The sequence below is a fragment of the Engraulis encrasicolus genome, chromosome 23 (genome assembly GCF_034702125.1).
Source record: "Engraulis encrasicolus isolate BLACKSEA-1 chromosome 23, IST_EnEncr_1.0, whole genome shotgun sequence".
NCBI classification, from domain to species: domain Eukaryota; kingdom Metazoa; phylum Chordata; class Actinopteri; order Clupeiformes; family Engraulidae; genus Engraulis; species Engraulis encrasicolus.
In genome coordinates, this window is record NC_085879.1 from 19,945,842 (window position 1) to 19,972,540 (window position 26,699).

Here is a 26,699-nt window from a genome sequence, read left to right on the forward strand (position 1 = left end):
ATGAAGAATAAACTGTCAGAGAACATAGTATGCATACAAATAAACTGCCGGAGAACAATTAGTTTGCTTGCTAGGGGCAAGCATACTAAATAAACTGTTGGAGAACAACAAGTATGCTTGCTAGGGGCAAAAAACAGAATTCATCAAAACAGTACCACTAAAAGAAAGCTTCACCTGCCAACTGAATCCCAACTGATATTCCATCTAGACCAAGTGGATCAATCCTACCCAGGTGAAAAACCCATATACTTAAAGTGTACTTTTTTTTACCGTACTTAGTACAAAGTGTACTATTTTCGGCGATTGAAAGTGCGCTTCATTGCACTATTAGTGCGCTGAAGCACTACTAAAGCAGTACTTCAGCACACTTGCAGCACACATGAGGATGCTAAATTGGCACCGCTTTTGGACAACTTTAAGTGCACTACAAGCATACTTTTGAAAGTATGCTCCAAAACACGCTTTTCATGCATTCGTATGGCATTAAGAGTGTGCTTGAGTACACTTCTATAACATTTTATTGTTACTAGAAGTTCAATACAAGTATATTAACTTTATGCTTCTTTGGACTAAATTGGAACATTTTAATTCTGTAAAAAGTGTATCATATTAAGTATTGTAAATATATAACAGGTATGCTTGAAGTATATTTTTACAGTACACTCCCAAGTACATGAAATAATATACATGTAATACTATAATCCATGCTGGTCCTCAGCGCTTGTACATTACACACAGCCATACTGTATGTCACAGCAGTGATACAGTATGCATACCTAGCACGACTGACATTTACAATCATTGCATTGTTACAGAGATTTCAGATACACATTTCACTTTATTTCAATCTTGATCGACCTTCCTGCAGTTGATCACTTGAATTGACCACTAATGCTGACCCTCTTCAGTATTCTTTGTTTGAACAACTAGTTCCAACTTACCTCCCACCATGAAAGCATGGGAAGTGTGAGCCTATATATACCAGAACATATACGTGACCATCATAATAACGGTGGGAACATGGCCATTTTTTGTGTACCACTTTAAAATTTTAAAACTCCTACAATAAACACAGAATATAACAATGAGTAATATTTTCATGCAAACCAAAAATATTCCTTTGGTTATTTTCATGCAAACCAAAAATATTCCTTCAGGATAAATGGCTTTCTGTTTGAGAAATTTAACTCCAAGAAGTGCATTGCATGATGGGACATGTATGATGGTGCATGATGGGTAAATGCACTTTGTGTAAGCACACTTTGAAGATATTTGGGTGAAGTACAATCATGGTGCACTTAGAAAAAGTGTACTTGTAATATGTTAAAGCGATTTACTTTAAAGCGCACTATAGAAAATCACACTTGAAAGACATTTGGGTGAAGTGTAATCATATTGCACTTTAAAAAAGTACAATTGCAATATGTTATTAAAAAATACACTTTTAGTAAGTTCACTATTAGAACACTATTAGTATATTCCTCTAAATACACTTTAGCCAAACATCTTCGAAGTCCACTTGAAGTATGGTTCGCTAAGTGTACTTTCTTTGAGAGCAACTTAATTGCATCTATTTTAAGTACACTTTAAATAAGCATATTGTAAACATACTTTTTCTTACCACAAAAAGCACGAGTGCACTTTTCACATGCTAAGTATACTTCAGTCATGCTTTTATTGTACTAAATTGAACCACTTTTTCACCTGGGAAAACACATGAAACAGGTACTTAATTTATTACTTGTGGGATGGCACCTCAACCCTCCCACTCTTGCGGTCAAGTATCCGTGTACTTTCCTACTATCTCTCAGCAACGCATTGCTTGGGAGTGGGAAAGCCAACTCACAAGGCGTATTTTGTTCCCTAACACTTACAACCAATCAGCGCATCAGTGAAATGACATTCCCCCAAAACAACTTGGCTTCTGACGTCATGCCGACTGCCAGAATGTCTAAACACCTACGGGATAGAGAGAGGTCATTGTCCACAGTCCAGATCCATGTGACCCTGTTTGCAAACGAGACTCTTTTCTTCCCAAGTCAGGAGATACTACTTTTGAATTGTATTGTGTAATTAATTATATAATAACCAATATTGGACTGTTTGTAACATTATGACATGGACAGAAATCATACAATAGCTGGGCTCTACATTAGAAGTACAGGTCAGGCCCATATAACTAAGATTTGAAAATCAAACTTATAGCCTTCTGATTGGGTGGTGTCTGGTGTGTGGTGACATAGGGCTTTGTGGCTGTGTACACGCCTAAGGAATAGCAGAGGTCTTAGATTCACTTTATTTCCTCCAGTATCAACAAAGGGTCCATCATCCATTTGGGCGCAGCTCGTTGTCCCCCTTCTACAGAATATTAATAGGTTGAAAAAAAAGAGTCCTTGGTGAGCCGTCAAAAAAAAAAGCCCCTGGTGAGTCCCAGTTTACACCCTATCCCGCTCCCCCTGCTGCCACTCACCAGGCTCGGATGCTACCCAGGACCAAGGGCACTGTTGCCAGATGTGTCTGATGAAATCCCGCCCAAAAGGTTATCAAAAAACGCCAAAATGCGCTAAATTCCGCCCAATTTCAACAAATTGCGTTGATTTCTTTGGGCATAAAACTGCAGAAAAAAACGCCAATTGACTAATCTTTCCAGTTTTTACCCGCAGACGGCCTTCCCAAGCAGCCCAATTGGGCGAATAACCGCCCAATCTGGCAACACTGACCAAGGGTGCTGCCAATGGGGTGGTGGAGGAGGATGAAGCTGGTGGGGGTGGGGGTACTTGTATGTCAGAACAATTCATGATGGGGCCGTAGCGCGTAGTGGATAGGATGGACGCTGGTGGGGGTGATGGGGGGGTACATTAGTACCATTCATGATGGAGCTGAAGGGGTGATGGAGGAGGATGGAGGGTGATGTGGTGAGGGGAGGTACAGTACATTAGTATCAGGGTTCAGAGCCTCAAAGAACCCCCACAGATGGTAGGGGGGTGGCGGCCCCACATTATTGTCCTTTAGGAGGCCCACAATTTATATAGCGTCCCCCCCTGCTGTGACCATGACAACCACTCTGTATCGGGAGGCAGATGGATTACTACTGTAGGGAAGGCGGGAAAGCTCTTACACTAGTTGTTAGAAGTTCGTCACTTCACTGTTATTGCTCATTTCTGACAAGTTTAAGGGTATTATTTGTGATCATCTTTTTTTGGTGAAGCATTGCTATATTTATAATAGACCTGTGACATTTTGTCTTAGATTAATGACTTGCAAGATGCAACACAGACTAAAAAGCCTGTATAAACATTACTCTACACAAACATGAATAATTAAGGATTAATTACATCTTGTAACAGGAGCTTGCATGTGGAATTTGCCCCACCCGTCTCTGTCATCACATCCCATCAGATGGCTTATGCAACCTCTAATCATCCTGTTGGCCATACAAAGTTAGACAAATAGGTATATGCTTCCCTGCCTGAATTGTGCATATTTGATACCCCCCCCAACATCTCAATAAACTTGCCTATTAGCCTATTTAGGCCTACTGTGGCATTAAAACAATGTTATACAAACCTGCTAGGTTTATAAGGTTTCTTGTGGCCGTGGGCTTAAAAAGTATTATCAGGGAGTTCACCTAGCCTCTTCAAGCTCATTGGTTAGGGTGTTAAAATGATGGGGGGAAACACACGCAAGTGGGAGTATCCTTCCCCGTTCCACAAGATCACGGAGTGCGTGGGTGAGACGTCAACAAAACAAACAGACATGCCTCCCCGACCATAAATGGCACTTCCGCTTTGCGTATCAAGTATCTTTCACACTAGTCTCTAGTCTACCTCGCCGCTCCCAACTCTCACATTAGTAGACTTCAAAGTCAGCGAGCATAGCATATCTCTGGAGCATTGTCCCGGACCTTACCGGCATCATCTGAATAGGTATAGTGATTTTTCATTCTGTCATTTTGTGTTGGATATTATCCTTTAAAATGTGAAATGTTAGTAATGCATGCCACGTGAAATGATGACATCTCTCACCATATGGACCAACTTAAGTGTCTTCTTCTTTTGAATGAAATCCTCAATAATATTACAGTATTGATGTTTTTCGTTTACATGTGGGTAGTTATAGGTCTGTTACATCCGAAAAAGAAGTGTTAATTAATTGGTCATAAAACTGATGCAATTGGTGTGATGTGTGTACATCGGCTAATCAGAACATTGTGCTGATGCAACTTGAGCGCATGTTACCATACCAAGACATACTATGATCTGTCAATTGCCTGACAAATCACGAAATTAAGCCATTGATTTTAAAAGATTAATTTCGGTATGGCATATGAAAAAACTGGTTTGATCTAATAGGCGGGAATTTCAATCAATCTGAAATGCATGGAATGTCGTCGGGGGAGTACTAAGAGCATCGTGTTACCCGCCTTTCACGTGCTTTGTCTAGCAAAGATAAAATGACATTTAATTGGTGACGATTTTGGGTGTTGAGATGTCACCATGCTCACATAAGATACACAGTTACCGTGGTCCTTTCCCATCGGAAAAATTGTCAGTGTTTGAAGTATTATGGCTCACTGTTTCACCTAGCTAAGCTACACATGCTATCCATGGAGAGTGATGCAACTGCCTCATAAGCATCAGGATTTAGCTTGTGAATGGTTGCTTCAGGAATACACGACAGCAGCTAGCCACGAGGGATAAGCGCCAAAAAGCATTCATAGTCACTCGGTTAATAAACGCCGGTTAGTGGTGAAGTCTTTGTGTTCAATGTGTACAATGGGCAGGTAGTGTAGTACCGTGTCTTGGTGTCTGATGCAAGTGTCGCCTATATTGCCCGTGGCCACTCCAGTAAGCTGAGTGTCACTGTCACCCACTAGCTGATCCTGGACATCTGTTTCAAAAGTCATGCATGCAACCATGCCTGCGCGTGCGACTGTTCTGTATGTAATTACATGTTTATTGCCGTTTTGTTTTGAGGGTTTCCGCAGAACAAGCGCTCACTTTTTCCGAACAGATGTCATCCCTGAGTAACTAACTAGTAGTCACTGATGCCATTGGTGTTAAGTAAGTCAGAAGACACTAATCTTTATCGTTTGTGACTTTGTGAGAAGTGCTTGTGTGTTTCTGTGGCTGTAGTTTGCTGTCTGTTAGGCTACTCACTGTTGTAGTTTGAAGTATGACTCATCACACGTCACAGAAATGCATGGGGAAAACTAAAGGTACATCCTGTCAGTAGATGCATGTTTACCCACTTTGCCAAGGCCGTGTGTCATCATCATACCCTCTTCTCGGCAAATTAGCCGCACTACTCCCTGTCTGAATGCAGCACTAAGATGTGTCACACAGCGATAAAGCATGCAGGCACACATCCAGAAAGATGCCTTTGACATACCACAGGGTCTGCTGCCCAGAATTCCTGTTTCCCAGCACAAAACGCCTGTAATTGTGACCATGGCAACATTAGAGAGCTATTTCCCCTGAGGACTGGCCATATTGTACCAGGATCTGTTCTGGAATCTCAGAAACAGCACGCCTGGGCCTGATGTTGCATCTCATTTTGCCTGCACATAATGGCCATCCTGACAGATAACTGTCCCCGGGGTATCTATAACCACTGTGGTGTTGTGGCTCTTCAAATCATCAATAACAAAAAAAACAGCACCACAGATATGATCATTTCCCTATTTATTCACTTCCATACAAACCACTGCGTTCTTCGGTTAAAAGAACAATTCGAGAAGACATGCACCGTCAGCCCCCAACATGAAATTAAGAAACTTGCAAAAGCAGCATTTCGTTACATAGGGGAAAAAACTAGTCTTTAAAAGCCAGTGGGAAACCCAATTGTATTTAACGTTTTTGGTGCATGTTCAGTACACCACACGACATTATCCTCTTACTGGCTCGAAGGGGGCCAAACCGACCGACCGGCCGACCAACTTCCCCCTCAATCAGCCACACACGCAGCTTGGCTTGTGCACACATACCACGGCAGCTGAGGGAGAGATTGATACTTTGCATCTGGGAGGGCCAAGGGGGGGTTAGAACAATAACAATCATTGTGTGACCCTGCCTGCCTTGCGATGGAAATGGCCTTGTAACGAGATGAACTGGTGATTAGAAGAAATGTTGCAAAAGTCTTCTTGTGGTGTGGACGGTGGTGTTGTGTTTGGCCGTGTCACAGTCATCGCTGTGGCCGGCTGCTGAATCTCGCTGTTTGAATCTTTCAGCACAGATTTCCCTGCATCAGCTGAATGTTGCTTATCTAAGCCTCCCCAGTCAGTGTGTGTGTGTATGTGTTTGGGGCTAGCCTGTGTGCAGTGTTTCCCACAGAAATTTTGGAAACTATGGGGGCAGCCGGGGTTTATTTTGTCCGGGGGGGGGGGGGGTGTCTCCTCCCGCGGGCCTTTTTTTGGGGGGGGGGGGGTGTATTCTTGCAGCGTAAATGCAAAACGGCAAAACAATGACTACAGTACGACATTGGCGCATGGAGAAACTGTAGGCCTGGGCCTATATTTCAGCCATTTATATTTTGAGAAATAAGGCTACATGAGATTTTTGTATATTCTTGTATAATAGTAGTACATTGTCATTGTCAAAAAATGCAGTACAGTGAATAATTTCTGTTTACAACACAGTTTCATTCGTCCCTCATGCAGGGGTCTGGGAAACAATAATAAAACAAAATAGGAGCAGAGATAAGAATTTAAGAGCACTGTGAAATTGTTAATGCATAGACAAAAAGGGTCTTAGAGGGTAGGCTATGCCTTAGCCCCCACACATATCTGTAGGCGTACACATTCTACATGAGGGGTGCTGGTCACAGGGCCAGTTTTTTCCAAATTCCTCCCATTAAAAGGGCTGAACAACATATTACACATTTATGTCTATATTCACATTCATTACACATTAATTTCTATATGCAGCCCGATGTCTCCTCTGCTGTGTCAATGAAGGTCTGTCACCAAACTCATTACAACTGTAAAACAAAGCCTAGGGAGTGTTAGTAAACTCATCCCAACTGTCCCTTCTCTGAAGGTTTTTTATATCGCTCCCAAACCCAAGTAAACTACAACAACTTGACTAGGCTTTTGATCACTGTCTTTCAAGCACTTGTGGTTCTCTCTATAGCAGGGGTGCCCAACCTTTTTTTAACCAAGATCTACTTTTGAAGTTGATGGTCTGCCGTGATCTACCAAGTCAAATTCAAGGATGTCAGTATGAAAATTTAAGACCACCATTTATTAATCACCATTATTATGAACAAAATGTTTTCAGTAGGCTACTATGGCCGTATCTTTTCAGTGTGTTTTTAAAGTGTGTTGAATAGCCTCTCTTTACAAAGCAATGCAGCACTGATAGTATGCAGAGATAATTTCAGTCATACACAAGTCATAAACAACTGAAACAATTTTCAAAATGATAAACATTTGGTATATAAAAGGCACATAGGCCCTATTTCTAAAATATGATGAAGCATGATCATGCCTTCAGTGGTATAGGCTACAAATTAAAAAGGGCTCAGAAATTCACCATTTGTTATGGGTAAATAGTAGGCTACTATGAGAGAGAGAGAGAGAGAGAGAGAGAGAGAGAGAGAGAGGAGAGGTAGAGGGAGAAGAGAGAGAAACACGAGAGAGAGAGAGAGAGAGAGAGAGAGAGAGAGAGAGAGAGAGAGAGAGAACTCATTGGATTGGTTAACACCCCTGTTAAGTGTGACTTCTTCTATGAAGGTTTTTTTTTTCAGCTCTCTGGGACAGTAGCACAGCAAAGGCTTTCTATTGTGAGTTTGGGCAATCGTTTTGTCCACAACTGAAGCAAGAAACAGCACAAATTGAAGTGAATTCCATACATGTCAACAACTAACATTTCCCTTACACGCGGCACGCGATGTAAACGCAGTTAGCGATGATGCATGCGACTAGCGATTTGGATGAAGATCCTCGCATATCGGCGTGTCATAACGCATCGTTGCGCACATGTTCTGTTACTCACCCGATGTTACACGTGTGCACACATGAATCAACTGTAATACCCTTACGGTCACTTCCTAATGCTTTCCCCTCATTCTGTGTTACGGTGGGACTACTTATCTAACCAATACAGAGTCTATAGGATGTATTTACTCCAGGAGGAAAATGCGAAGGAAATTCAAAATCGTAATTCAAATCGTTTTTAACAAAAACGGATATCGTTAAAAAAAAAATAATAAAAAAAAAAAGTAAAAAAAAATATATATATATATTTTTTTTTTACATTTTCGTAAACTATGGCGGCCAAATTTAAACTATGGCGGGCCGCCATAGTTTCCTCAATGTATGGGAAACACTGCTGTGTGAGATTCTGAGCTCTGGGTTTGAGCCAGTGAAATGGCCTTTTTGCTCTCTCTCTCACCCATTTGGCAGCACTGTTGTCCAGGCCCACGCAAATATGTGGTGAAAAAGGCTTTTCATTTCAATTCAGCAGTAACTGCACTGTACATTTTGCAGTGTTATGTCAGTACTTGTCCAAGTAGAAGAGTGTTAAATATGAGTCTCAAAGTGTGAATGATCAAAATTCACTGTGTGCTGCCTTTTACTTTCTACTTGACTTGTACAATATAGAACACTGTGGTTTTTTTGCTACTAAAATCAAGCAGGATTGCAAAACGGTAGAAGTGACAAGGTCTCTGTACTCATTGTGCTTGACTTTCTGCTTCTGTCGTAGGACATACCGTACAGTACTCTTGCTCTTACACACTTATTTTAACAAACAAAGCGGGATTGCAAAACTTTCCCCCGTCAACTTTGTTTTATTCCTGTGAAACGGCACGGTTCAATGGATCAGTCACAGTGTCACAATTCCTGTGAAGAAGAAGTCATTACGGTTGCATGTGCCGCCTGCCTACAGAGCTGGTCTGGTCTGCTCCGGTCTAGTTGGGTGTGGCGTGGCATGGTGTGGGCCGTGGGATGGGGTGGGCCGTGGGATGGGGTGGTGGCTCTTACTGACTTTGCTCGCTCGCTCCGCAAGCGCTCAGACTGTGCCTGATGAAATTTGCATGAGTTGCTCAAGTTTCTAGGTATGGAGGAAGCAGTTTGCTGTGGTGTCACGGACAGCCACTCACACACAGAGAGACCTAACAGGTCTGGCATACTAATTTCCACAGAACCCACATGTGTTTAGGGTTTGACTTTTGCTTACTACTAGGTACCACCCCTGGTCTTGCTCCAGGTGTTGTGCTGGGTTTTGTTTCCCAGGAAGTAAGTTAGCCGATGCACCTTCTGCAGCAGGGCTTGTCCACTTTGTCTCCAGCTCCAGAAATGGATCGTTTGTTCCCCTTTATGAAACTTTAATTGGCCTTGAAGTCTTACTGTCAAGCGGCCTTCATCTGTGCCCGTTTTGCTGCGTCTTTCTGTCCGTTTGACAGAAATAAGCAAGCATGCATCTCCTCTAATGGTTTACAATGAGGAAATGCATCTAAGAGACATACTGTAGCTAGTAGGTATTGACTTTCACCATTCTTTCTATTTTGTAAAAGGTCACAAGTTCTAAGAGCATGGCTTGCAGCACATTGATTTTATGCTTGTTAGTTATGCATGCATGTACTTATGAAGTTCACTGTGTTTATCACGTGGATTTGCGCAGCAGAGGTGTTCTTTATCCGTCTGTGTCACACATACCAGGAGGTGTTTCTCAGTGCTTAGACGAGCAAGACTAATGTTTGGCGACTCCAAGAGTTGGTTGGCCATGGTGAATGACTTAGCACAGAGTTTGCACAGAGGCCAGCGCCTACAAAGCAAAGAAGAAAGCTGTGTGTGTTTTTACTCTGTAAAGCTTTGAAACAACATTAGGTTAAAGTTACAGTAAAGGTGTGGCAAGTTGGGTGTGGAAATCATCTTTAAAAAAAAAAGAATAATCCAAAGGTTTTGAAGTTAACGTTTTATTGTTTTGACATTCTCTCCCCTCTTGTCTCTTCCCCACAGCATTCAACTCCCAACAAGGTGACCTCCAACGAATTTGAACACCTTCTCTGACCTAAAGTCACTTACAACCACCAAAACCACTACAACCACCACCGCTATCGCCATGAAGCAGCTAGCCTCGTTCGGAAGGAAACTGGTGCGTCGGCGAATCCTGGACTTCAACCAGGAGGAGAGTCGATTCGCCCGGTGCCTGTCCACGCTGGACCTCATCGCCCTGGGTGTCGGAGCCACGTTGGGGGCCGGTGTTTACGTGCTTGCGGGAGAGGTAAGAATAACTGTATTATAATCACTGTAAATATTGTACCGGTACACTCAATATACATGTTATTAATATGTATGCTATTAAAGCACGGTTTATACAAAGGTGCAGCTCAATGGGCGTCCGTAAATTGATGACAAAAAAGCACAAGGTTGGCCATAATGAAGTCTGCCTGTGCTGTCAGGTAGCTAGGTCAAGGATCACAAATCAAAGAGTGACAGACACAAGTAATTGGTAGATTTTTGGACAAGTTAATATAATCAAAACTTGTGTAAAAAAAAATGGCGGTGAAAACTGTGATAATAGTCTTGCCTAATTAAATCAAGAAGGAAAAAACTTCATGCTAAGCTGTGGAAAACCCCTTTTTCAGGTGGCTAGAGAAAAGGCTGGTCCGGCCATCGTCATCTGTTTCCTCATCGCAGCGCTGTCGTCGGTACTGGCCGGCCTGTGCTACGCCGAGTTTGGCGCCCGCGTGCCCAAGACGGGGTCGGCATACCTGTACAGTTACGTCACCGTGGGAGAAATATGGGCCTTCATCACGGGATGGAATCTAATTCTGTCCTACGTCATAGGTGAGTTACTGCTGAAGTTTGTATTTGAAACAAAGAAAACTTTGAACTATTTTGTTTGTGTGTTGTACTTGTAAATATTGTCATTTGATGTCCAAGACCAGCTTGGACTCTACCACTCTACTACTCTGTCCCCTCCCTTGCATATTGTTTTGGTGTTCGTTGAAAACGTTACTAAAACATAAGTACGACATTCGTAACAAACTTACGACTAATGACTTGGTCATTGCCATCCTACCAGAAAGGATCTAATACTTGGCTTGTGACTTATAATGATATCATTTAGTCTGTGTAGGAAAAAATGGCCAGTGTTGGCTACCAAATATTTGATTTCAAACATCACTATTGTGTAGTGTTTTGTTTTTGCCACCGCCGCATGATATGAGTTGGTGCAATGTACCACTCAAACGAAAAGATCAGCTCGGTAATTGGAGTCACAATCAAGGGCTGTTGAGGAAATACGAGGACGCGACTAGTACACTCGTGACTCGACACCTCAGTACGTGATAAATATCATGTCAGAAGACAAACCATATCCAGTAAACACTTCAAACACCGGTTCCCTCAAATCTAAATGATACCCACTGGACTTTGACCAGTCAGGGAGTACAAGAAGGTCTTTGGTCTGACCATAAGTGCTTTCCTTCTCCTAGTATGTCCTTGTCCTCGCTTGCACACAGCAAAAATAAACACACTTCAAGGTTAAATAAGTGGGGGTTTCATTATATTTCCCAAAGTGAACAGTGTTTTCCATTGTTCCATGTTTTTTTTTTCAGATTTTGAAAGGTCAGTTCAATGAAGAATGTGACTTAAAGGGTTAACTCAGGCAAGAGTGGTGTGTGTGTGTGTGTGCGTGTGTGCGTGTGTGTGTGTGTATGTGTGTGTACAAACTCTCAAATGTGTTGAATCAACTCAGTGGGTGTAGGTTAGGTTCAGTCAGTTCAGTTGCAGAGCATTGAAGAGAACAATGCGAAATATTTTTGGTCCAACGCTGCTCTTGTTCCTCCTCAAGGATGGTGAATAAATAAACGCCTCAAATGTGTTAGATCAATTCAGTTCTTCTTCCTCCTTAATTTCTCAAGGATCGCTTGTTTTTGCTTCAACGCTGGTCTTCTATTTGCTACTCTAAGTCTAAGTAATATATAGGGATGCACCGATACTTGCTCATTATACTCATACTCGTACTTGTCAAACACTTGCCGATACCAGACACTGATCATGTCACATTCTGTTGACTTGAAAGCAGCATGGGAAAAAAGTGACTCCTCATACTAACATTTACGAACATTTAAATCTACATGGAAATGGACAACAAAACAAATATCACAGGTGGAAAAAAAACAAGCCATTTATTTTCATTGTATGTTGGGGCTAAAAGTATCTGCGCTTGGTATCGGCAAGTACAGAAATGAATGTACTCGTACTCGTATCGGTTTTGAAAAAGAGTGGTATTGTGCATTCCTAATCATATAGTAATGTTATGGCTCCTTTTCTGAACTTGACAGGTACGGCGAGCGTGGCTCGTGCCTGGAGCTCCACGTTCGACAACCTGGTGGAGCAGAAGATCTCCTCCTTCTTCCGGGCCTGGATGTCCATGGACGTGCCGGCGCTGGCCAAATACCCGGACCTCTTCGCCCTCATCCTCGTCTTGCTTCTCACTGGTGAGTGAGGTAGTGAGGGGGGCCCCACGCTCTCGCTCTCGCTCTCTCTCACTCTCTCTCGCTCTCTCTCTCTCTCTCTTTGTAGCTCTTATTGTTGAGTGTTCCCACCACACACACAAAGACATACGTACACTACACACACACACACACACAGTCACACATACAGAGGCAAAAAAGACTTGTGCATACTACACACACAAAGACACACTCACCCGCACACACATGCTTAAAGGCTTCATGCACACACACACACACACACACACACACACACACACACACACACACACACACACACACACACACTGGAGTTCCCCACGGCTCCGACACCGTGTCTCTACTGCCTGCTGCTGTTGCTATAAGCCCCCCCACCAGCCAGCTCAGAATCCAGTTATACAACCGACCAACCGTGGCTTAGTTAGGCAATAAGAAAGCACCCCTAGTCCTACTCCACTCCTCTCTTCCACTCTCTTCCACTCTTCCACGCCTTAGTTTCGGCTTACTTTATTATTACTAAGTATATTACATGTCTGGTTCCAGCCGCCCTCGGCCCCATGATGTGATGCTGTTGCGTGCTCATTGGTAGCTTTTGAGGTGGGAGAAAGCTAGCGTTTGTGTGTGTGAGCTGGCGCGGTAAGCTCTAAGCATGGAACAACGTGTAATAATCATATGATATGGCGTGTAATCGTAGAAGGACAAAATGTTTTCATACTCACTCATACACATGTACAGACACACGCACACACACACATACACACACACACACACACACACACACACACACACATACACACACACACACACACACACATTCAGACACTGTGCTGTGCTGTGGTTAGAAAATCTATTGCTTGCTTATCAATGTCCTGGGACCTCATTTGGGGTCATTGGGTTTTTGCAAAGTTGTAAACTTTTCAGTACAATCAGTTCCAGGCGAGTGTGGGAACATGATGAAATGTGGCAATTTTTTGGCAGGGGAACTATCAGGGAATTTGAGTGATAGAGTTATCAGTTGCAGTTGTCCTCGAAATGCAATGTTTATCCCTAAGTAAGCTAAATAATGACACACCTGTGTATTTTATCATTTTCCCAGTATTCAAGGAATACCAAGTAGTCTTACCCCCAAAATATGATTACATGTAAATTTGTAAGATACAGGAAGTTAACTTGGTGTGGAGCTTACCGTAACTGTAATCGCTCGGTCAGCGGCAGGCCTACTGACGTTATATTTAAACGTTTAAAAAATGTTGTTCGCTCCTTCACAGTCTTGCTGGCCTTTGGTTTGAATGAATCGGCTTCTAACATCATTTTTCTAAACATTCTTTTTTTTTTTTCATTTTTCCTTTCGTTGGCTCGCTCGCTCCTTCACAGGCCTGCTGGCGTTTGGCGTGAACGAGTCGGCGCTGGTGAACAAGATCTTCACGGGCATCAACCTGGTGGTGCTGGGCTTCGTGATCATATCGGGCCTGGCCAAGGGAGACACCAAGAACTGGAACCTCACCCAGGAGGACTACATGGCTTCGTACAACGGCAGCAAGTCCCTGTAAGTACTGCCATTATAAATAATAATAATAATAATAATAATGCATTTTATTTAAAAGCGCCTTTCAAAACACTCAAGGACACTGTACAGAGAGAAACAAAAATAAAACAAGACACATAAACAGAATTTTAAACAAAAATAAATAAATGAATAAAAAATATGAAATAAAATAAAATAAAATAAAACAGAGTTTAAGAATCATAAAGAATAGGCTATCTGAAACAGATGGGTTTTTAGCCTGGATTTGAACAGGGGCACAGAGTCAATATTGCGGATGTCAGGGGGAAGGGCATTCCACAGCTGAGCTAAATGCATGAAGAGTTTTGTTGCAAAACGGTGTATCCAGCATTTTTGACTTGAGCATTTTATTATTGGAAATTACTTTTCAGAAGTCCTATCATCTATGTGTGAATTCTTGCCATTCAAATATTTTGAGAACATAACCCTATATAAAATTTATTTCGCAATGCAATACAATGGAGTGGCTAATACAAAAATGTGAATTTTCCAAAATTCTACAAAATGGATATTCATCGTTTTGCAATGAAACTCTTCATACATACATATTTTTAACTTACAAACTTAAGGTAGCAGGGCAACTTACCTTTTTTATGTTTAGCTGTCTTGCAATGCTTTACAATGAAGTGGAGAAAGCAGATTGAGGAAATTGCAAAATGGTCAGTTGCTCTCCACACCGTAGGTCACAATTTGTGTTGCCGGTAATGTTAACAGTAAATGTACATGATCTTCACGTCATTCCCTAGTTAGGCCCGTGGTGTGTCTCTGAAATTCATTCATTTTTAAGGGAGATAGGGGGAGGTTATTATTGGTTTTATTGTTTTTAAAAAAGCTGATATTTTGAGTCCGAAATACTACTGAAGAACTTCAAGAGGAAGTGGTTCTTTCCTCTTGTCAAACCATCCTTTTTTTGGTTTGTGCAACTGCCATGTTGCGCTGTGCTGAATTCACAAAGCTACTTGTTGCATCAGTGGGTTGTGTGTTGATGTAATGTTGCCCAAAAAGTTTGGAAGGAATAGACGGAAGTATTAGTTGCAGCTCATTCACCACTTTCCCAATACTTGTGTTTTTGGCCATTTTTAGCATGCCTGAGAACAAGCCATTAATAGCGTGTGTGTGTGTTGTGTGATGTGTGTGTGTGTGTTTGTGTGTGTGTGTTGTATGTTGTGTGTATTGTGTTTCCAGGGAAGACGTTGAAACTAATTTTGGCGTGGGAGGTTTCGCTCCTTTCGGGTTCAAAGGAATTCTCTCCGGCGCGGCGACCTGCTTCTATGCCTTTGTCGGATTCGACTGCATTGCCACCACAAGTAGGTCACAGTCAGGTTGTTTCAAGAGTGTGTGTGTGTTTGTGTGTCTGTCTGTGTGTCTGTCTGTCTGTCTATCTGTCTACGTGCGTGCCTGTGTGTGTCTGTGCGTCTGTGTGTCTCTACGTATATCTGCTATTGTATTTGTGTCTTAGTGTGTGCGTGTGTGTGTCTGCTAGTGTATGTGTATGTATGTCTGTGTGTGTGTGCGTGTGTGTCTGCTAGTGTATGTGTGTGTGTGAATGAACGGCGGGAAGTATGTGTCGCGCCATGTCGCCCCCCGACCCCAAGCTCTCCCTCCCCCACCCCTCCTACGCCTCACATCCTAACCCCAAACCCAACTTAATCCCGCTGTTTTCTTTGTGCCCCCATTCTCTCGGCGTCCAGGCGAGGAGGCTAAGAATCCCATGCGTTCCATTCCCATCGGAATTGTGGCCTCGCTGCTAATCTGTTTCGTCGCCTACTTTGGCGTGTCGGCGGCGCTCACCCTCATGATGCCCTACTACCTGCTCAACAAAGAGAGCCCGCTGCCACAGGCCTTCCAGTACGTGCACTGGGACCCCGCGCGCTACATCGTGGCCGTCGGCTCTCTCTGCGCGCTCTCCACCAGGTCAGTTAAAGTGTTTATCTCAGGTTAATTTTTATTCAAAATAATGGAATTCCTGTGATAGTTCTACCACTTCAACAATTATCCATCGTTTTTTCATGCAACAGGGCATCAGAAAATGAAATATAATGGGGAAAAGTGTGTATTTTCAGTAACATTTTCAAAAGAATTCTAATCTATTGTGTGACGTCAGCCGAGTCCATTCAGTAGCCCGCAGTAGCGGTAGCCCTGCATTCTGTACGGTGTGTGATTGATATTATGCCATAAATATCTTTGGCAATATTATATCATGACCGCTACAGGGAGCCATGTGACCGTGAGGCAGTAAAATAGCCTACCAGTGTTCGAACTATGCCAAAAATTTCATTTGGGGGGTGGGGGGGGGGGGGTTGGGGGTTAACATGGTTAACCTGGTTAACCTGCAATATACACTTTAAACAAAAAAGTAATGTTGCCCAAAAGGTTTGGAAGGATAGACGGAAGTATTAGTTGCGGCTCATTCGCCACTGTCCCAATTTGATTTTGAGATCCAATATTTGTGAATCCAACATTTTTAGCATACCTGACAAGCCATTAATGGTGTTTGTGTGTGTGTGGCCGTCGGCTCTCTCTGCGCCGTGTCCACCAGGTCAGTACACAAAAATAAACACCATACGATATGACATTAAAAAGTGAAAGCAAAAGTGTACACGTATAGGCCTTCAAATCCATGCTCTGGGACCCTGCACGATGCTTCCGTTAGCTCTCTCTGTGCCCTGTCCCACAAGGTCATTACCATGTAAACAGTATAGACAGCCCACTTCCCAAAGCCTTTAAGTAAGTGCACTGGTACCCTGCACGATACAATGGTACGCGAGAACACACACACACACACACACTGTGTATGTCTTCAAATCTGTGCACTGGGACGCTGCACGGTATATATCGTGGCAGTGGGCTCCCTCCCTGCCCTCGACACAGGGTCAGCAGTCAGTCATAAACATATAACACGATTTCAGAGAGCAGTTATATAAGGAAACGTATGTTTGTCATGGCACTCAGTTATTGAATGGTTTAGTTGGAGTTAACCCATGCAGATTAGTCAATAGACCATCTACTTTGGAAAAACCCCTGAACACATTCCACAGGATGTGGACATGGCCGAACCTAAAGACCTAACGATCGCATGTGTTTCTGTTTTCTGTTTGTATGTGTGTTCGAATCTTGACACCTTTTGGCCAAATATCTTCCTGTGTTAAGATCCATTTATGAATGAAAGTAACACAATTTCCATCCAACACAGCTAACTTATTTGAGTAACCAGTAGACCTGTGTACTTGTCTTGTGATCAGCTACATCTGTGCTGATTGCATCTAATTTGTGTTGGGTTCTTGTTTGGGTTTTAGTGTTTTTCAATAACAACACAGTCTGTCCACCTCATTAGGCACAATGGATTAACTGGTGTAACTGTTATGTAATATCATGTGCTAGTGTGTACGGTACTTAACGCCACAAATTTATTTACTTTTATTTTTGACGCCTCGGATGTAGATATGCCAAATCTTAGCCCCTGATGTCCTAATGTCTCTTCTCTCATGTGTAGTCTGCTGGGATCCATGTTCCCCATGCCCCGTGTCATCTACGCCATGGCGGAGGACGGCCTGCTCTTTCGCTTCCTGTCCCGCATGCACAAGAAGACCAAGACGCCTGTCATCGCCACCATCGTCTCTGGCATCGTGGCAGGTAAGCTCAAACACCTGGTACAATTGCAGCACAATGCAGAATGATTCATGATGCTTTAGATGCTTTCACCTTTTTTCAGTGACTAAGATGTGGCTTACAGCTAAATTGCTTTTGTTAAATGAGCCTGAAAGAATGTGAATCTGCACAGATGTTGTTAAAAAAAATGAGTCTCTGATTCTCATTCATTCAAGCTTTGTTGTCAAAATAGTTTTCTTTTAAATAACTAGACCAGCTTGAATTAAGTTTTTTCTCCTCAGTTGAGGAGCTTCATCAGTTTCTGGTCAATGTAAGAGGGAAACACTGTTTTTTCCTCTCTCCTCTTACTAAAATAATTTAATTGTAAACAACTTCGCTGGGAGCTTAAAAAAGTTTGGCTCCTCAACTGAGGTGATTGTAAGATGGTAACCGTGTTGTGTTTTGTCTCTCCCTCCCTCCACAGCCCTGATGGCCTTCCTGTTTGACCTGGCCGCTCTGGTGGACCTGATGTCCATTGGGACCCTGCTGGCCTACACGCTGGTTGCCGTCTGTGTCCTGATCCTCCGGTGAGTGACACCTTTTGACACCTATTAGTCCGTTAAGACACGGCGTTATAAATTTGCTGTTAGTGTCAAGTCGCAGTGCATTACTGAAGAACGCTGTGTTATGTCATAGTAGCGTAGTACTATGGTAGTGAACTTTTCAATGATGATTACAGTGTTCCACTGGTGGAACGAGGCGCATTATGAGGATACAACATGTTTTTTGGGCTTTTTTGCTCACCTATATTGTAATGTGAAAGTTAGTCGTGGGACAAGAAATGAGTTGGGGAAAGAGATGGGGTAGGGCTGGGAATTAACCCTGGCTGGAGTCAGTGATGTCCATCGGAAGTCTGCTGACGCTAGTACGCTAGTCCTATGGTGAGTATGTGACGGAGAGAGCGAGTGAGCCAGTCAAAACAGTTGTCAGTCGTCGACAACTGGGCTTCTTTTAGGAGCTTGAAAAGCGCGTTGTCTCATTCACTGATAGCGTTTTCAAGGCTGATGGAGAATCGAGCATATGCCTGTTCCTACCGGTTCTCTTCTTGAGCATGGGAACCGAACAGCTGGCCGAAAACCTGGCTTGAAAACTGATTCTTTTTTTTCTATGCGAAAACTGATAACACCGTAGATGTCAGCAGGTTCATGCAGGTCACACGTGATACCATTAAACATCAGTGTTTCCCAAAGAGTATAGTCAAGGTGGGGGTTTAGCTGTGTCAGAGACGTGTAACTATCATCATTACAAAGGCTATGTTCTGCAGTTTCACATGAAGCAGTACAAATTATGCCCCCAAATGACATTATTGTACAGTTTTTTACATTCATACAGTTGCAGTTTTTACAACACTACAGTTTTTGCAACACTACTTTAGAAATGAAATTCACAAGTCTTTTCTGGGGATCCTGTGAAGGTGGTAGGTGTGTGTGAAGAACGGGCTATGAACGCGGACCTACCACCGGTAACTAAGCACTTTTTGTTTCCCGCTCCATTCTGGCCCTGCTTGAAAACAGGCATGTTAAACTCTTTTCAAGGAAGAGAAGAGAAAAAAAACTGTGCACCTTTTGACTAAGATGACCCGAGTGAATGAGAATCGCTACAGACGCACGGGTCATGAGTGTTACGGGCAGTCTAGTCTTAGGTGGCCATTGTGCTGGCCTGTGAATGAGGGGAAAGCTTTTATGCATTGTGTGGCGCGCGGACGTATGCGTTTGACCATTGTCTTGGCCCTTCCGCGTCTGTGTTTTCATTGCGACTGGGGGGCCTTTTGATGTCGTGGCGTTGGTATGTGTGTGTGGAAACTTGTGTGTAGCTGCAGTCGATGCCGTGTCTGTTTGTATTTGTGTTTTTCTAAGTTCATTTTGGGAAACACGCATGTCTTCACTGAATTTATTTGTTTGTGTGTGTATGTGTATGCATTTCGGCAACGCTTTTGTGTGTGTGTGTGTGAGCGTGTGTGCATTTCGGGAACCCTTTTGTGTGTGTGTGTGTGTGTTTATCTTGTGACTTACACCGTTAGAAGCAGCGCAGCCATTCCTGTGCAGTTCATGTGCCGACATGTCCATGTTCATTTTTGGAATCGTGTGTGTGTGTGTGTGTGTGTGTGTGTGTGTGTGTGTGGTGCAGCGACCAGCTGGGCAGTCTAAACACGGTCATGCTCATGTGTGTATTTTGGGAACCTTGTGTGTTGTGTGTATGTTTATTTTGGTCGTGTGTGTGTCAGTGTGTGTGTGTGTGTGTGTGTTGTACAGCCACCAGCCGGACAACCTTAGTGTGTAAATGTATTGATCATATTGTGTGTGTGTGCTTATTAACTGACTGCTGAAATTCAGTCTGGTCGCCTAATTTGCTTCTCCACCAGCAAATTCAATGCAAAGTCTGGTTGCTCAATTCTCTGACCCTACATCGAGAAATAGTGACTTCCATCACTGCTGACTTAAGTTATTTTTACATTACACGCAGTTGACACTTTTACCTAAAGCGACTTTTCAGGGTATTGGTTACAGTCCCTTGAGCAATGTGAGGAAAGCTGCCTTGCTCAAGGGCACTTCAGCCATGAATGGGGGTGTAGGGAGTGGTAAGGGTGGGATTCGAACCTGCAACCCACTGATCTAAATACCAACGCCCTAACCATTAGACCACGGATGCCCTTGCCCTTTTGGTGTATACACACAATTATCAATGTCAGTGTATTCCTTTTGTGTTTTCCCATTGTGTACTAACACCCGCAAACCAAATGCGACCAAACGCTGGTGAAAATTTAGTTTGGCTGGTAGAAAACAAAACTTACTAATCACTTTGACCCATTAGGGAGTGTGTGTTTGGCTTTTTATGACATATGTATCAGGGATTAACATTGGCACCTGCCAACCAGCCAAAAATGGGTAAAACCTGGAAGTAGCTAGTAACAATTTTAGTCTTGCTAGCCACTTTGGCAGGTAAGTTATTCTTGGGTATGACATATCCAGGGCTCTCAATTAACTTTTTTCATGACTAGTCAAAATGGCTAGGAGATGTTAATCTTACTAGCCAAACACACACTCACTAATGGGTCAAAGTGGCTAATAAACTTTCTTTTCTACCAGCCAAACTTTCTATTCTTCCTATTCTTTGCACTGACCGTTACTATGTATTCATGTGTGTCTTTCTCGCCCTTTCCCCCCAGTTACCAGCCGGGCACCCTGAGTGCGGACGGCGAGCTGAAGCTGGTGGAGCTGGAGCGGCTGGAGAAGTCTCAGGATTTGGAGGGGGACAGCAGTGGAGACGAGGCCTACCATCCGGAGTCGGAGACCAAGCCCCTGAAGGAGCGCTTCAGCGCCAAGCTGCTGCTCTTCCCCGCCTGCGACCAGCCCACCTCCACCTCGGGACTCATCGTCTACATCACCACAGCTGCAGTCTGTAAGTTCGAGTTGATATTTTACATACTCACACACACAGACACACACACACACAAAGATAAGTCAATGCCAGTCCATGCACACCTCGGGAATGATCGTCTACTCTATGCCACGACTGCCGTGGTCTGTAAGTGGGATTTGATATTTTACGTTACACACACACACACACACCACCACAGCCTGTTAGTGAGATTTGTCAGTGGGATTGTCTATACAACCACCGTCATTGTCTGTGAGTAGGCCTTCTTACATTGAAACAAGCATCACCTGTGGGTGTGGTGTTTGATATTAAAAGTACACTAATGGTTAATGTTTATGTGAAATACTTTAGACTGTGATGAATTTTATTATTATTAGTTTTTGCAATCGAAACAGCATACACTCACCTGTGCGTCAATATCCCGTTCAGAGCGGGGGGGGGACGACCTCGCCTACCTTTTCCCTTTGGTCGCTTTTGGTTTACACTACATACACTGAAGAATAACAGGATCAAAAGCTAACCAAAACACAGCCATAGATACATGCAGTAAAGTCTATGCAATGCACTGCATTCTTGTGTGAGTGTTTTTTGTTTGTTTGCTGGGCCCCAATGGTCCTGTTGTTGTTGCCCCCTGGCCTGTGCAACGTAAACGTCCTACGGTGACAGTATCCTGGCCAGGCCAGGCCAACGGGTTCACCGCTCTCGGTTCCTAAATGTTCAGCTGCGGTTCAATTCAGTTCCATTCAAGCTTTGATCTCACGGGGGCATTCAGAAATAGTGTGGACTAAATATGTACTGGTCCGGAACCCATGCACATAGTGAATTTATTAATATACACAGATAGACAAACACACACATGACATGTAGCTGTACACACACACACACACACACACCCACACACTGGTGCACACTCGATGCACCGGACATGGGTCTTTGTACTAGGTTTACACATACATCCTCCAGGTAAACATAGTATGACAAAGACCCATGTCCGGTGCATCGAGTTCAGCGGTCCTTGTTCCTTAAAAACTCAATGTATTCTCTCTCTCTCCTTCCTCATCCCTGCCTTCCTCATCCTGGCTTTTATTTACGTTATTTGCATTGACGTAATAATATTCACCTCTCTCTCTTCCCTCTCTTTCCTTCCTCATCTTCTCTGCCATCCTCATTCTGGCTTTTATTTACATTATTTACATAATAATAATAATTAATATCTCTCTCTGTCTCTCTCTCTCTCTCTCTCCGTCTCTCCCCCCTCCACAGCGGTCGTGTACACGGTGCTGTGTGTGATCCTGGCGGTGAAAGGTGATGAGGTGATGCAGGGCGAGCTGCTCTTCGTCATCCCGGCCGTGGTCCTCACCCTCCTCTCCTTCGTCTGCGTGGCCATCATCTGGAGGCAGCCCCAGAGCACTGAGGCCATCAACTTCAAGGTAATAAGACAACACACTGGGTGTCCTTTTCAGGGTGAGGAATCCGCACACTTAAAATCCCTTTTGTTGTTTTTTTTTTAATTTCATGGCTGGATTAAGTTTCTACTTCAACAGTTTTCATCAGAGTCTCTAGAGAAATTTCAAAAACAGCAAAAGCTTTTGTCCTGCACCTTTTCCTGGGATGTGCACAATCTTCTTCAACATTACTGGGTGTCCCATTAAAATACACATGGCACTGTAATTTTCAATGTGTAACAGAATTTACAGACATTTTGTTTTTTTATCACCGCCTGTTCTGACATCCATTCTGGTCCTGGCATATGGTCTGAAATGTGCATTTACTTAAAATGCAGGACTCAGCGCACTGTAGACTTTAGATATCAGTTTGACAATCAGTGGCGGAAAAAAAATGAAATTGATATCTGTAAATTCTATTGCACAATGAAAATTACATGAATTATAAGCAACACCTACTTGACCTAGATGTGAACTGTGTATACATTTTGGGAGTATAGAACTGAACTAGTGCAGTGTGTTCAGTATATTTTCTTGCATCTGTTTTTTATACTACTACAATTCAAAAGAGCTAAGTTGTAGTCTGTATGAATGGAAAGATTAGTGACCATTTTAAAGAGGTGGTCAGAGTTGTTGCCAGAACTTGTGACTTGGCTGGTATTTTCTGTTGCCTAATATTGTGTAATGAAATCAGTGGGTTTGTTTCCTCTCAATAACCCTGCACTGTTTTACTGACAGATTTGTGACGTTTATTTTTCATTTCTATGATCTATAATCATGTTGTCCGTGTCATCTGCAGGTACCCCTTCTCCCTGTTCTTCCACTGATCAGTATTTTCGTCAACATCTACCTTATGATGCAGCTGGATGGACCAACCTGGGCTCGTTTCGCCGTCTGGATGGCAATCGGTAAGCAAAAGTTTCGAAGTTATCACAACTACAAACCTAATCGGTTCACATTATTCATGTCAATTGGTAATCAAATCTTCTTAGAGTGGTTAGTAGTAGAATGTTGATGGTACGGATCCAGCTCAACTCATTACACATAAAGCACATTGCAAAAATCCAACAACCATATCAACCACGCCCTGATGAAGGCCAGACGGCTGAAACCGATTACCCCGATGTAAAATAAAGGGTTTTTAATACTTCAACTACCTTGACTCAAAGGAGAGTGCTTTCGATACAGTTCATAAGTCTGTCAAACCATATCAGTCACTTTCTCCCAACAACCACAGTCACGCTTTAAAGCAAGAACCCATTTCAATACTTGAAAAACGATTAAATTTTACCACAACTCAACTAGAAAAACATCGAAATAAAATATAAAAATAATGCAGCCTTCTCTCCCATTTACTTCATACTTCATTTCAGGCACCCTGTCTGAGATCTCCGATCTCTGCATGCTGAATATAAAAACACCTGTCAGCATTGATTACTCTAGTAGAGGTGTATGTATAGTTTTAAAATGAATACATTTGAATACACAATCCCTTACCTGCTGTGTCTCTGCGCTTTGCCCCTTTCAGGTTTCTTGATCTACTTCTGCTATGGTATGAAGAACAGTTCAGAGGGCGCCAACAATTCTCTGAAGAAGAAGGCGCCCATCTTTCGCCCAGACGAGGAGAGCGATGTGGAGGGCATGACTCCTTGAGTAGAAAAAAAGCAGTGCTGCTGCTGAAAGACTACACATTTATGTATTTTATTTTTATTATTATTATTATTAATTTTTTTTTGCTTTGTTATGAAGCACACACAATTCAAGAGGCACACTTACTATTCCCCAAATCTGTCTTTACTAGTCAGTATTTTGAAACGGGATGCCTTTCACCTTTTTTGTTTTCATGATTCTGTATGTCAGTTTTAATCTGGCATAGCTTGGAAAAAATCTAATTCCCCATCAACTTTTATTTCATTTTACATTTTACCAAGTTCACAACATTCTATGAAGATATCAGTCCATGAAGGTCAGTTGCCTTGGTTACCAGCTTGACCTAATGGATATTGGGAGCACTTAGAATCTGCTAATGTACAGTTATGTTTACGACGGTACATAGATTGTTTTAGATAGAGAAGTGTCTGTGTCTACACAGAGTGAATAGGTTTGTTTGGAGGTGCAGCACAAAACTTTACTCACCACACAATACCACATACTGATTTTGGTCAGTAAACCCTGTGGTGTGTGAGTTTGTGCGTGTATGTGTGCACAGCATGGATAGGTTGTCTGAGGATCGCAACAAAAAACTGTACTCTGTATGTTATAACACTTACTGATTGGTCAGTAGCTGCTGTTTCATGGCCAGTCGTGGAACCTGATTGGTCCGCTCGCTTGTCCCGCACAAATCACCACTAAATTATTAAGGGCTGACAGGGTATGTTTTTAAGCATATGTATGTACACATACAGTTTATCAACTGTTTGGCATTGCGCATACTTAGTTGGTTTCGCTGTTGTCGATGGTTAGTCCCCAGTTAATCAGAGACTAATCGTATAAAAGAGCAATGCGTTGCAGGTATGTTATCAAAGCTGATATCTCGCTTCCCAAGAAGGCTCGGGCCCATAGATATAAAGTATGTACTTACGTTTTTTTTTTTTTGTTTTTTTTTAAAGAACTCAACCTTTTCATGAATTGCCGTCTTTTTTATTTTTCCTATCAGACTTGTGCTACATGAGGAGAGGGAGCTCTCTGAGCATTTGCTGCACTTAACGAGGCTTGAACACTATTGGCTGGTTTCATAGACAAAGACTGAATCTTGGGTAACCTGGTCCATGATCCATGATCTCTGTTTGTGAAACCAAACCAGCAAGTTTGAAACTTGACTCTTTTTTCCAGACCGCTGAAAGGTCGTAATTTCTCTTAGAGAGGACTGTATTTATTTTTTATTTGTTTTTGGCGCGATTCCAGAAAAAATGGTCACCAATTTATTACTATTATTTGAATATTTATACAGATACATGCATGTATATTTTTGTTATAGACATTGATATTTATGTATGGCTTAATCTGGTCATGAAGTATGAATTTTTTTGACGGATGCCTGTCTTTCCAAAAAAAAAAAAAGCCCCCTTGGTCTGTCTGAACATGTTCATGTGCAACGTGGATTTGAAATTCACTTTGCTACTCGAGTGAAACACAGAAGTATTTTTTTATACTATGATTTATGTCTCGTATTCCAAAATCATTGCTATGTCTTCTTTATAGTTGTATATATGTTTATGTATGTATATGTACAGATCTACTTGTCATTAACAGTATAATAGGGGTCGTAATGAACTAAACATCTTTCGTTTAGGTTTTTTCTTTTTTTCATTTGTTCTTTTAAACAGTCCTTTCTGTTGGACATTGTGTATTCCGACTCAAAGAAATGTAAAAGCTTTAGCTTCATTTAGCTATATCTTTTCCGTAGCTTCATTTACCTTTTTGTCTTTTTTATATCTTAACAACCAAGATGTTACCGCAAGCCTTGTCACTCTGTGCCTGTTTATTATTGGTTTACATGTCATATCTTGTATGGTTTACTTTTGAAAAACGCTATGCTGCTGTATCCGTTAAAACAAAGTTGACCTTACACAGATTTGTTTTTGTTTTTAAATATATCAAATTTTGGTTAAATCTTCCAGTATGGTATTACGGTGTGTAACATGTTATTGTTTGTAACTGTAACATGTAACGATAGCATCTTGGGGAGAAACGAAGCAATGCTGGGGTGCATTTCTCAAAACCAAAGTTGCTTACTACATTAGCTACTTTGTTGTTTTCAATGCATTTTCCCATTGGCAACTACTTAAGTTGCTAACAGGCTGACAACTTCTCTTTTGAGAAATGAACCCTAGATGACACTGTGAAGGTGATACTGTGTAGCCTACCTTAGCCAAGTTCTTGTCTGCCCTTACTGTTAGTACTTTTAAGTGTTTAGCACTAAGGATCACAGTATTGCGACATTGTGAATTTCTAAACCCCAAACTTCAGCTGTTACAAACTTGCAAACTGATGCGAACGGTTCAGTTTTGCTTAAACGTGTATCAGTATACTGGTTGATTGTACAGTGTTTGTTTACAGGTGCTTTTTTAAACCTGGAGTGTATGATTTGGGTCCATCTTGGTGTTTTCAAATGCCACTAAATTATAAACATCTGACGTGTTATAACACCAGTATATTAATGTATATAACATTTAGGCTATTTTTCAGCTTTGGTTCAGCGATGTATGGGAACACTGACC

General features: G+C 42.3%; 2 protein-coding genes across 2 annotated transcripts in view; both read left to right on the forward strand.

Annotated features, from left to right (window-relative positions):
* The first annotated feature begins 3,817 nt into the window (after positions 1-3,817).
* slc7a3b (solute carrier family 7 member 3b) lies at positions 3,818-24,177 on the forward strand. The gene is made up of 13 exons (XM_063189657.1): positions 3,818-3,926; positions 9,962-10,226; positions 10,591-10,792; positions 12,295-12,450; positions 13,819-13,990; positions 15,194-15,315; positions 15,700-15,922; positions 17,502-17,641; positions 18,081-18,183; positions 20,823-21,055; positions 22,298-22,464; positions 23,279-23,387; positions 24,008-24,177. The coding sequence occupies exons 2-13, from the start codon at positions 10,065-10,067 to the stop codon at positions 24,130-24,132; spliced, it is 1,914 nt and encodes a 637-aa protein (XP_063045727.1). The 5' UTR covers positions 3,818-3,926; positions 9,962-10,064; the 3' UTR covers positions 24,133-24,177.
* An 837-nt stretch (positions 24,178-25,014) lies between these two features.
* The window catches only part of ubl3b (ubiquitin-like 3b), a 25,335-nt gene continuing 23,650 nt past the window's right edge, over positions 25,015-26,699 (forward strand). Inside the window, exon 1 of the mRNA XM_063189658.1 lies at positions 25,015-26,699. This exon is cut by the window's right edge and continues 1,479 nt beyond it. The gene's annotated coding sequence lies outside the window, so the exon portion shown is untranslated.

What these genes read in the sequence shown, in the direction of transcription:
- slc7a3b (XM_063189657.1), top strand. Translation starts at nt 10,065, where the DNA reads ATGAAGCAGCTAGCCTCGTTCGGAAGGAAACTGGTGCGTCGGCGAATC. An exon ending in TTTACGTGCTTGCGGGAGAG is followed by an intron (nt 10,227 to 10,590) that starts GTAAGAATAACT and finishes CCCCTTTTTCAG; the next exon opens with GTGGCTAGAGAAAAGGCTGG. An exon ending in GTCTGTGTCCTGATCCTCCG is followed by an intron (nt 18,184 to 20,822) that starts GTGAGTGACACC and finishes CTTTCCCCCCAG; the next exon opens with TTACCAGCCGGGCACCCTGA.